Raw genomic sequence first — 12,226 nt, forward strand, 5'->3', positions numbered from 1 at the left:
TTTTTCGCCCGCGGCAGGCGCAGTTATTTGCGGCTCCCGCTGCACCGGCGGGCGGCGGTCGCCCGCAGTCTTGGCGGTTTGCGCCCGCGCGCTCTGCGATAGTTTAGCGGGCTATCGCAGTAGCCGTATAGGTCAGCTAACTAAAGCTGGCACGATCAACATACTGTTACGGTACACGGTATACGGACATGTGGTGCCATCTAGCGACAAACCAGCGAAACTTACCGAGGGAGCACAGGCAACATAAATCCCCTACTCAATACTAGATGGCATGAGGTGCGCAAGTACATACTCGAACCTTCTAGAAAGGTCCAATGTTTGTTTACGTGTTTACCGTTTTTTTTTTGCGTGTTTACGTGTTTAGTGGTTTGCTTTTATTGTGGTACATGCTCGAGCCTCCTAGAAAGTTCCCACGGTTGTTTACTTGTTTACGTGAATCGGGAACTTTCTGGAATTCGTCTCGCCATATAAAAAGCCGCAGGCAGGCCCGGCCAGTTCAGTTGGATCTGAGCGATCTTCGAGGCGACAACAAGTGATCAATAGTGAGTGAACCAGTGAAACCTGCGACTTGGCTAAGACCTAGGACAGTGATAGTGCTTAGTGATTGGACCTAGTGATTAGTGTTTGGACTTAGTGCTAAGTGTTGTGACCTAGTGTTTAGTGCAGTGTTAATAGAGTCTTCAAGAGAGTCACCAGGTCTTTCTCTCCAAATCCTCGAACCCTAGCACGTAACAACTGGTGTCGGAAGTGAGATTTGGAGATGCCATTGACTCCGAGAGAGGACTTCAAGGGGAGTGTCAGGACAAGGGCACAACGAGCTGCGGAGGCCGCGCCCACTGGGGACCAAGCTCCGCCCACTGAGGGACAGGCTCCACCCACTGGCCCCGCCCACTTTGGGTGAAGCCACGCCCACTGGCTCCGCCCACTGGGCACGCCCCGCAGGCTCCGCCCACTTTGGGCATGGCCACGTCCACTGGCTCCGCCCACCAGGCCACGCCCACTCAGGCCACGCCCACTCAGGCCACGCCCACTCAGGCCACGCCCACTAGCTCCGCCCACCGAGCTTCGTCTGCTCAACCCCTGCCTGCTGGCTCCAGCCACCATGCATCGCCCGTAGCTTCTGCGGCCCCTCAAGTGGCTCCTCAATTACAAAGCCTAATTGAGTTAATTCAGGCTCTGCAAGAATCACAAGACCGCAAGTTCGGCGCTTTACAAGAGTAACAAGACCGCAAGCTCGGCGCTTTACAAGAGTCACAAGACCGCAAGCTCGGTGCTTTACAAGAGTCACAAGACCGTAAGCTCGGCGCTTTACAAGAGTCACAAGAACGCAAGCTAGGTGCTGAAATCAGAGCGATTCGAGAATCACAAGAGCAACAAAAAGACCTCCAAGAAAAAGCGCTTGGAGCTATAAAGGATGTCAGTGACACGGTGGTTAAGCTTCGAAAAGATGTCGACGTAATGGACGAACGAGTTGCTGGGTTAGAGTCGGTTGTGGAAAATTTGAAAACCGGGTTCACTGAATTGCGAGAAGAGAGTAGTGCGCCTTGAAACTACAGGAGTTGGGGTGTCTAGTGGAACTACCGGAGTAGTGCAGGTGGTGCAGGGACCAAGCGTGAAAGTACCGCCATACGACGGCACTACTTCTTGGAACGCTTATCGTCGGCAATTTCAGACTGTTGCTACCGCAAACGGATGGACGGAGGAGCAATGTCTGACCGCTCTCACTGTTGCACTCAGAGGGCAAGCTTTGTCGGTCCTGGAGGCACTGCCACATATGGGAAATGGGTTCCAAGACCTGATGGAGGCACTGGAATCCAGATACGGGGAGCGACACTTGGAGCACGTGTTCCGTGCCCAACTGCGTGACAGAGTTCAGCGCTCAGAAGAAGGGCTTCAACAATGGGCGTTGGAAATTGAAAAACTCGTCAGGAAGGCATACCCAGGAGCTGACAACAAGATGGTCGACACGAATATTGTTCAAAGATTTGTCGACGGAATCAAAGACCTAGAGGTCAGAGCTGCAGTAAGGCTTGGTCATCATACCTCGCTGAAGGAAGCGTTGGCACACGCTTTGGAGTTCGAGGCTGTTCGCCATGACATACGGCAGCCCCATAAGATCCGTAAGGTCTTTGAGGAAGTCAAAGAAGCTAAGGCTCCCACAAGGAAAAGATTTGAAGTCATGTGCTATAAATGCGGTGAGAGGGGTCATCTTCAGCTCAACTGCCCGCAGAAGAAGACCCACATGGCAAGGATGGAAAGGGTCGAGAAACAAATAGAGGAGCTGAGGAAGCAAGCAGTTTCGTCCCGTGCCTGGGATAAGAGGAAACGAATAGAATCCAGGACTAAAGGGCGATACTGGATGACGTGGAGAAAGCCCCGGTAACTGTTACCTCCCAGGCACGGAGCGGAGAAACAACGAGAACAAGTCCCTTGGGTCTCTTGAAGAATGATGCTTTGAGAAAGGCTCAAGAAAGAGATGACGACCTTCGGCACATCATCACATGGAAGAAACGGGGTGACGTAAAGCCAATCTGGAGTGAGGTTGCACCCACTGGCGCTGTCACTAAGGCGTACTGGGAGCAATGGGACAGTCTGATACTTCAGGACGGAATACTCTACCGGAAATGGCAGAAGGCTAACGGCAGAGAGTTCTATTTTCAGATAATTGTCCCAAGGGCGACAGTACCAGATGTTCTCCGCGAGATACATGAGGGCGTATCAGGGAGTCATCTAGGTGTCAAGAGGATGCTAAGGAAAGTGCGAGAACGATTCTTCTGGTTGCATTGGAGAGATGATGTGCAGGATTGGTGCCACAGATGTATTACTTGCGCTGCTGTAAAGGGACCACAGACCAGGAGTAGTCGTAGGAACAGCGTGGCGCGTTACCATGGCAGTAACAAAGATGCTCGGGACGAGCATCTCTAAGAGGGGAGTAGTGTTACGGTACACGGTATACGGACATGTGGTGCCATCTAGCGACAAACCAGCGAAACTTACCGAGGGAGCACAGACAACATAAATCCCCTACTCAATACTAGATGGCATGAGGTGCGCAAGTACATACTCGAACCTTCTAGAAAGGTCCAATGTTTGTTTACGTGTTTACCGTTTTTTGCTTTTATTGTGGTACATGCTCGAGCCTCCGAGAAAGTTCCCACGGTTGTTTACTTGTTTACGTGAATCGGGAACTTTCTGGAATTCGTCTCGCCATATAAAAAGCCGCAGGCAGGTCCGGCCAGTTCAGTTGGATCTGAGCGATCTTCGAGGCGACGACAAGTGATCAATAGTGAACCAGTGAAACCTGCGACTTGGCTACGACCTAGGACAGTGATAGTGCTTAGTGATTGGACCTAGTGATTAGTGTTTGGACTTAGTGCTAAGTGTTGTGACCTAGTGTTTAGTGCAGTGTTAATAAAGTCTTCAAGAGAGTCACCAGGTCTTTCTCTCCAAATCCTCGAACCCTAGCACGTAACAATACATTATCGTACACATACGATAATTTTGTGCCTAAGTACGATGTTTGATACCATATTATTATCGTACGCAGATTGTACGATAACTTATATAATATTTTTAAACATACTGTATAATGAAATTGCATAAGTGTGAGTACCTACTGTGAACGTTCCAGCTTTAGTTTAGTAGGCGATCGTAAGAAACCACCCGTCTTGCGATTATCGCCCGCCGAGTTTGCGGGCGCTGACCGCGCCCGCGGTGGTTGCGGGCCCGCACAAATCAGTGGTCTCGTGATTCTGAAATAAAACCGCTCATTTGCGCGGGCGCGCAACCGCGGCGGGCGCGGGAAAAAACCGCGCCGTGAGTTCGCTACCTAAGGTGTTTTGGATGCGGGTGTTTATTTCCTCCTGTCTCGTGTTGTGTATTTGTTCATAAATCTTAATAAATTCCTTCTACAATATAAAAGTATTCAATGTTAAACTGAGGGGTTAGTGCGAGTTTTATTCGATCCGACGCATCGAGCACGTTAACGTGAATTTATATGGGATCAAAGCAGTATCCACGTTAGCCAGTAGATGGCACTGCTTTGATTCCATATAAATTCGCGTTAACGTGCTCGATGCGTATGATCGAATAAAACTCGCACTAACCCCTCTGGTTGTATTTTGGAGTATTTAATTACTTGACTCCAGCTAAGCTAAAACGATATTGATTTTGGTTGTCTAGACAACCAAAATCAATATCGTTTTAGTCGTTTTTAGTCTGTTAATTAATCTATAGTATCTAACTATAGATTAATTAACAGTTTTTTTCTAACTTCTTTTAGGTGAAACCCAAACAAAGGGTTCAGTAGAACGCGACACGTACGTCCAGTACATACGCAGCGGCGGAGGCGCGTGCACGGTCGTTATACTGTTGGCGTTGTTTGTCGTCGCGCAACTCTTCTACAGCGCCAGTGACGTGTGGCTTAAAGACTGGTAAGCATAAGACAAAGAACACAGTTTCCTAGAATGTACTTACATAACACTTATCTATTAACACAAATCGAACTTATAAATTAAAAATTAACTTTTTTTCCTCCTAAATGCTTTCATTAGACCCTCAGATTAGAGTCTCTACAGCCCGTATGTCTGGACATCACTTCGACTCTTTAGGATCTATTGTGCCTTCTGGAAAATTACTTGTTAATTTATAAAAAAATAATTATCCTAGGGTCAATTTGGAAGAATCCTACAGCATGAAATTGGCCAATTCAAGCCTCCAAGAGAACAATCAAACGGAATCAGGTAAGTAAATTAAAAAAAGAGCGATTTTTGGGCTGGCTCATTTAAGTTAACGACAATAAATGATAGTTTTAGCGCGTTAATGTTAGTTTGATTACAATAAATATTAAATAGTATATTAAAAACTATATAAACTACATCACAAGAACTTTCTGGACATTTTAATTGTCTTCGTTGATTTCAGTCGAATATACCGATATAACGGCGAACAAGTTCGGTCTGTCGCGGTCGGCGTGCGTGTACGTGTACGCGGCGTTGATCGGCGTGTGCGTGTTCTTCACGTGGAACAAGCTGCTGGTGTTCTACAACACCTGCATCCGCGCCTCCGTCGCGCTGCACAACAACATGTTCAGGTGCACCCACACACACAGTTCGGTCTGTCGCGGTCGGCGTGCGTGTACGTGTACGCGGCGTTGATCGGCGTGTGCGTGTTCTTCACGTGGAACAAGCTGCTGGTGTTCTACAACACCTGCATCCGCGCCTCCGTCGCGCTGCACGACAACATGTTCAGGTGCGCCCACACACACAGTTCGGTCTGTCGCGGTCGGCGTGCGTGTACGTGTACGTGGCGTTGATCGGCGTGTGCGTGTTCTTCACGTGGAACAAGCTGCTGGTGTTCTACAACACCTGCATCCGCGCCTCCGTCGCGCTGCACGACAACATGTTCAGGTGCGCCCACACACACAGTTCGGTCTGTCGCGGTCGGCGTGCGTGTACGTGTACGCGGCGTTGATCGGCGTGTGCGTGTTCTTCACGTGGAACAAGCTTCTAGTGTTCTACAACACCTGCATCCGCGCCTCCGTCGCGCTGAACGATAACATGTTCAGGTGCGCACACACACACATAATATGCTTGACACACGTATAAACACGCAGCTTGCACACGCAAGTACGCTATAGGTTACACGCAGATGCATACGTGCACACGATAACGCCATCTGTGTTGTTGCAGGGGCGTGACGAACGCGCCGATGTGGTTCTTCCACCACAACCCGTCTGGCCGCATCCTTAACCGGTTCTCCAAAGACATGGGGCAGGTGGACTCGCTGCTACCCATCGCGCTAGTAGACTGCTTTGGGGTAAGCTAACAAACGCTTTAAAATTGTCTATTATCTTAATTACCCCCATATATAGGCCATTGACAATTACAAACAAAGTACACATAAGGCTAGACTTTATTTCACCATTTTTGCAAATGATAATAAAAGGACATAGGCATATTTTATGTATTCAGAAATAACTAAACAAACTGCAAATCACCAGATTTTGTAACTATTTTTCAGGTAGAAAGTTCAATTCACCTGCATGATTTAACTGGGATTCATTTTGCAGTTCTTTTTAGAAATAATTGCCATTCTTGTGGTAGTATGCCTGGTGAACTGGTGGCTGGCGCTGCCGACGGCGGCGGTGTCTGTTCTGCTCTACCTCATCAGGTCCTACTACATCGGCACCAGCCGCGAACTGAAAAGGATGGAGGCTATAGGTATGGCTATAGCAATTTCAACTCAGGACTACGTAAATTAAACGCTGTTAAGAATTGTGTGCTAACACAAAAATGGGTATTGAGTTATGAATGCCGTACTTAATATTGTTTAACACTTTCACAGTCCACGGTAGTGATGTAACGAATGTTGGATTTTTCACATTCGCGAATGCGAATGCGATTGCGAATATTTATCTTCAACATTCGCACATGCGAATATTTTAAAATTTAAAAAAAAGCGCGTATAAAATATTTGACAGGTTTGACGTTTCGTGTCGGCCATGTTCAATGAACATAGCCGAGCCGATATTGGTTAATTGAATGAATTTAGTCACAGAAAGTTCATTCTAAAAGTTGTGTTTTGAGTTTAGTTTTATGTTTCAAATAATTGTTTAGTTTTTTAGTAGTAGTTATGATAGTAAAGTAATAATATACTACTAAATGAATGCAAACCTTACATAGTTGATTAATGTTAGATTTGATAAGATCTCTGTAGTTCTTTTTTTCATAAATGAGGCTTTAATTTAGAATGTAGAAGTATAATTTAATAAAAATATCTAAGTGTTATCTATTGTATTATTATTTCATATGCATGCATATAATAATTTCCTTTTTGAATGCGAATGCGAATATTGAAAAATACGCGGATATTCGCGAATGCGAATGCGAATATCCGTTACATCACTAGTCCACGGTATCCAAACGGATACGAAAACGTGGTCACCGTGGAGTCCATGTATCTAAAAGGATGCATTGGCACTGAAAAAAGCATAGAAAAATAAGAAGCATAGGAGCATAGGAGCATATAAATATAAAGTAAAAAAAACTTATAATCCATTATAAATAAATATTGGAGTGGACTCGAGGGACTAGATTTTGTTTTTGTATGGTGGACTGTGAAAGTGTTAAAATCTAAACGAAGCTTCACAGCGTCAAATTATTTATTAAATTAGTTTTTAAAATTATTTCAAACATGATGGCTGTTTATTAGTGCAATAAATAATAAATTTAATGTTGATGATAAATAAGGCCGACGTACAATAATTATATCACGCTTCAATTTTATTGAACAGTTTATTTGACAATTCGAATTCGCCTTCAAGGCGCGCGCGATGTTTCTATGTCAACCCTAGACGGTCAATAATATTACGTAATACATAATGCGCAATAAAATTGCTCGTCTAGGGGCCCGCTTAAGTATATGCTTTATAGCGTGCGAAAAAAATTATTTATAGGAATACACTCGAAAAACATAACCCTCCTGGAGCAGTCGGATATTTTTTTTTTTCAAAATATACACGCTTTCGCTGATGACGTCAATATCTTTTGACATTTCAATTATAAGCGCGCCCCCTAGACGATCAATTTTATTGTGCAATATCTCGTATTGTGCAATGTTATTGACCATCTAGGGTTAATATTGAACGCGCCCGCCTTTCAATCTTGTTGTCAAATAAGATGTTCAATAAATATTGTGTGTGATATTGCGCAATGGAATTGATCGTCTAGGGGTCCGCTAACATTATTCTTTGTAATTGTCCAGCCATAAATAATAGAAGTAGAAACAATTGTTTACATTTTCAGCGAAGAGCCAAGTGCTGAACCACGCGAACAGCACGGTGTCCGGTTTAACTACTGTGAGGTCGTGCGGCAGCTTGCAGCGCACGCTGTGCCGCGAGCTGGACAAGCTGCAGGACTTGCACTCCGCCGCCTGGTTCCTCTACGTCTCCGCGAACAGGGCCTTCGGCTTCTGGATGGACATGATCTGCTGCGTCTACCTCGCTGTTGTCACCTTCAGCTTCTTCCTGCTTGTTGGAGAAGGTAGGTTAAGGAAATTTTGTAACTGAAACGAAGATTCAAATCATTTTAACACCTCCATCGTGGGCATACATAAAGACAAATTACACTTTACTAAAAAAGTTAAGTTGCATCAGCCTTATTGTATCTTACATTACAGCTGATGCACATTTTACTTTTTTAGTATTGCTTTAAACATTAAATATTTCAGAATCCCTCGGCGGCGCGGTGGGCTTGGCGATCACGCAAGCGATCAGTCTGGTTAACATTTGCCGGCTCGGCATGAGACAGACCGCCGAGGTCGAGAACCAGATGACATCTGTAAGTTAAACCATTACGAAAATACTGATAAAAAATGGTTAAAATTTCTTAAAAAATCAACTAAGTTTTATGTCAGGTGGAGAGAATATTGGAATACGCTAATCTACCGTCCGAAGAACCACTCGAACCCGATATGAAGGCGCTAAAGGAAAATCATCCTAATTTAAACTTTGAAACGTGGCCAGAAAAAGGTAATTTACTTAGCACTTTTGTTCAAAACAACAATTTTGAATAGCCCAGGAATTCAGTTTATCGACTGATTTAAGTGCGATAGTGTCTAAAATAAAACATTCATAAAGGAATTATCATTTTAGGTGAAATAGTTTTCGAGGACGTATCGCTGGAGTACGAGAAGCCTCCTCGCAAGGACGCCTCCTCGGAGAAGGGCGCGGGGGAGGAGCCGGCGTACGCCATCCGCGGCGTGCACTTCAGGGTGCTTGCGGGCGAGAAGGTGTGCGTGGTGGGGCGCACGGGCGCCGGCAAGAGCTCGCTCATCGCCGCGCTGTTCGTGCTGGCGCGCACGCACGGGGGCGTGGCCGTGGATGGCGTGCGCGCGCGCTCTGCGGGGCTGCGCGCGTGGCGGCGGCGGCTGTGCGCGCTGCCGCAGCGGCCCGCGCTGTTCGCCGGCACGCTGCGCGACAACCTCGACCCGATGGGGGCGCGCACCGACGCCGAGCTGCACGCCGCGCTGCGGGAGGTGGGGCTCGGGGCCCTCGCGGGCGCCGCCGAGGGCCTGAGCTGGCGCGTGGGTGACGGCGGCGGCAACCTGTCCTCCGGCCAGCGCCAGCTGCTGTGTCTGGCGCGCGCCGTGCTGGCCCGCCCGCGCGTGCTCGTGCTGGACGAGGCCACGGCCAACGTGGACGGCGAGACGGACAAGGCGATCCAGGCGTCGATCCGCACCAAGTTCGCCGCGTCCACCGTGCTCACCATCGCGCACCGCCTGCACACCGTCATGGACTACGACAGAGTCATCGTCATGGACAAGTGAGATACTTATTTGTAACATTATATGTATTTGTCGCCTTAGGAGGCTAGCATCTTATTTTCAATATGATGCCTACGTGTCCTTATTCTGTATTTTTAAAAAAATATTCGATATTTCAGAGGTCGTGTAGCAGAAACTGGCCACCCGTATGAACTGCTGACAAAAACCCGTTCCGACTGTACCCCTATTAAAAGATCATTTAAACGTCAGGTGAGTACTGAGTAGACAATAAGTCACTACTCAATACTTATTATTTTGCCCGGTAAAGACATAAATCCTCTTGTATATTTCCAGATATCTCAAACGATACCAGAACATTTCGCGAGTAGTAACGATATGGAGGAAACTTGCCGGTGAGTTGTTTCAAGTTGTACCAAGACAGAATTCAATTTCTTTAAACCGTCAACCCTTATAACATATAGTTTTTGGGTCTACAGCTTCCAGTTTTTATTTCTAACGTAACAAACTTAATTAAGTATTTATAACTTTATATTTTTTCCTTTTCCTTTCATAAAGAAAGTTGTTAATGAAGTATTCTGCAATGACAATATCAGGTTGGCGGAGGGCGCGGGTATATTCAAGTCCCTCGTAGAGCAGGCCGGGCCGGAGACTGCCGCAACGCTGTTCGAAATGGCGAAAGAGGTAACTTGACAAGTTCTATCATATTATTGTTTTGAAATTATTCTGTAATTCTATAATCCTTGCGTTCTAAACGCATACAAAATTGCATTTACATCAACCCGTTCTGGATACCATTAGTATTGTTTTAGGCAAAACAAACGATGCGCTGCACTTGTATAGACGGTCAAATAATATTATGCTCTTACACTGCAGCCCCGAAACTTATACAATTTTGATTTAGCGGCAGCACGATTTTGCGCTAGTATACAGGGTGCAATTAAACCTTTCTGCCAAATTTTGATATACTGATCCTTGTTAAAAATAAAAATACACGTATTTTTTCTTTCATAATCACCCAGTACTAAAATGTTGAGAAATAGCTTCCGAAAGTTATCCTAAAAACACCATAATTAATGGACACGACGCGTGGTCAGCGCGTGACGTTAAATTTTGATATACTGATCCTTGTTAAAAATAAAAATACACGTATTTTTTCTTTCATAATCACTCAGCAGTGCCGTAAATAGGGCGGTGCCACCGGTGCCCAGGCACAGGGCGTAGACTCTGGGGGGGCGCAAGAATGGCCAGACCAGGCAGACTCTTATTCTTTCCAATTGCTCCCGATAAGTATTTCCCGCTTCGCCCCAGAGATGTTTTCCAATGTAGTAAAAAAAATCTACAGCCGAACATATTACCTTCTCCTTTTTTGAAGCCAGTTAAAAACAAGGGTGCAGTTATAAGCTCGCACAGGGCGCAAAAAAGGCTATTTACGGCACTGTCACTCAGTACTAAAATTTTGAGAAATAGCTTCCAAAAGTTATCCTAAAACACCACAATTAATGGACACGACGCGTCGTCCGCGCGTGACGTGCCCCCGCGCGAGCGCCTCCCTCGACACCCCCGCTCATCCCCCCGCGCCGCGAGTGACCGTTCTGCAACGATTTTAAATGGGATAAAATATGTCATTAAAAAATAATAACACCCAATTTCTTTTTGGTTAAATGGACTCTCCTAATGATACCTAAGCCCTGGAAAAAATTTGGCAGGAAGGTTTACTTGCACCCTGTATATGTCGGGAGCATAAAGTTATATACCTAGCGGAATAGAGAAACAATCCCGAGCTGTCAAACGAAACCGAAATTGATTTACATCTGTTTACGTGTGCGTGAAAATGATGTTCCTACATACATTTTTCTTAGAGCTTAAATTGTCAACGTGCCGATAAGTGCAGACTGACTGTCAAAACAGATGAAAAAAGGGTTCTGGGTTCTTTTTACCACGCAGTGTTACTGATAGTGACATCTCGCTTGCTCAGGCCTTTATTTCTCAATTCCGCTAGGTATATTAACTTTATGGTCGGAAGTAATGAAAGCTGTTGAGATGGAGCTGATTCGATTCTCGATAACAATCTTTTTTTTTTTCAGAGTTACAGAACAATGGAAGCTATGAAAGCAGACCAGGCGGATAAAACCAAAGTATAAGTAAACATGTAATTACAGGCTCAACGTGACAAAACGGATTAACTTTCCCTTCCTCGAAACGTGCCATTAATTATATTGTTTAATTAATCTGGAATAGATATTATGTATTACTAAAATGGTGCTATTTTTAACCCCCGACAAAAAAGAGGGGTGTTATAAGTTTGACGTGTCTGTCTGTCTGTTTGTCTGTGTGTGTATCTGTCCGTGGCATCGTAGCGTTTAAACGGGTGGACCGATTTTGATCTAGTTTTTTTTGTTTGAAAGCTGACATGATCGAGAGTGTTCTTAGCTATAATTCATCTTCATCAGCCTGCTCAGTGCTGGACAACCAGGGTTTATCTGGTTCATGAAAGGCCGTTAGCAACTTGTAGTCGTTTGATGGGTTTTATATTTCATTCTAGTTGTGAATATACAATATACGTATACACATAATAATGGAAAGTTGACCTGGTGTTGCAGCATCACCTGGTAATTAATAGGATATCCAACTCCTCGCCAACTTAGAGCAGAGGTTTCGTGTTTGGGCTCATTTTGATTGCGACAACCAGTAAGAAGTAGATAAACACTAAATATTTACATGCTGCTACTGCAGCATCACCTGGATTCTATAGGAACCGAGCTTCGTATGAACCCAAAGTGGAGGTTTCATGTTTGGGCTCATAAACACACCGGCAAAATTAGAGGAACAGAACAAAATTTTAAATTTTTTGGAAATTGTTCACTGTTTTTTATATATTTATTTATTTAATTAGGTACTAATTGATTATTAAAAAATAAATTTTCTATAAATTTAGGGCATA

The 12,226-nt window shown here is 45.1% G+C and overlaps 1 protein-coding gene across 1 annotated transcript in view; it reads left to right on the plus strand.

The window, feature by feature from the left end:
- Positions 1 to 11,537, plus strand: part of LOC121727044 (probable multidrug resistance-associated protein lethal(2)03659) — a 30,121-nt gene extending 18,584 nt beyond the window's left edge. Inside the window, exons 18-31 of the mRNA XM_042114722.1 lie at positions 4,283 to 4,433; positions 4,669 to 4,742; positions 4,924 to 4,952; positions 5,111 to 5,250; positions 5,691 to 5,817; positions 6,071 to 6,221; positions 7,806 to 8,042; positions 8,230 to 8,339; positions 8,416 to 8,530; positions 8,654 to 9,323; positions 9,444 to 9,534; positions 9,619 to 9,677; positions 9,879 to 9,966; positions 11,370 to 11,537. Coding sequence (XP_041970656.1) covers positions 4,283 to 4,433; positions 4,669 to 4,742; positions 4,924 to 4,952; positions 5,111 to 5,250; positions 5,691 to 5,817; positions 6,071 to 6,221; positions 7,806 to 8,042; positions 8,230 to 8,339; positions 8,416 to 8,530; positions 8,654 to 9,323; positions 9,444 to 9,534; positions 9,619 to 9,677; positions 9,879 to 9,966; positions 11,370 to 11,426 — 2,099 coding nt within the window. The 3' untranslated portion in view covers positions 11,427 to 11,537. The remainder of the gene's footprint in view (positions 1 to 4,282; positions 4,434 to 4,668; positions 4,743 to 4,923; positions 4,953 to 5,110; positions 5,251 to 5,690; positions 5,818 to 6,070; positions 6,222 to 7,805; positions 8,043 to 8,229; positions 8,340 to 8,415; positions 8,531 to 8,653; positions 9,324 to 9,443; positions 9,535 to 9,618; positions 9,678 to 9,878; positions 9,967 to 11,369) is intronic.
- The last annotated feature ends 689 nt before the right edge of the window (positions 11,538 to 12,226 follow it).

The sequence above is a fragment of the Aricia agestis genome, chromosome 5 (genome assembly GCF_905147365.1).
Source record: "Aricia agestis chromosome 5, ilAriAges1.1, whole genome shotgun sequence".
NCBI lineage: Eukaryota > Metazoa > Arthropoda > Insecta > Lepidoptera > Lycaenidae > Aricia > Aricia agestis.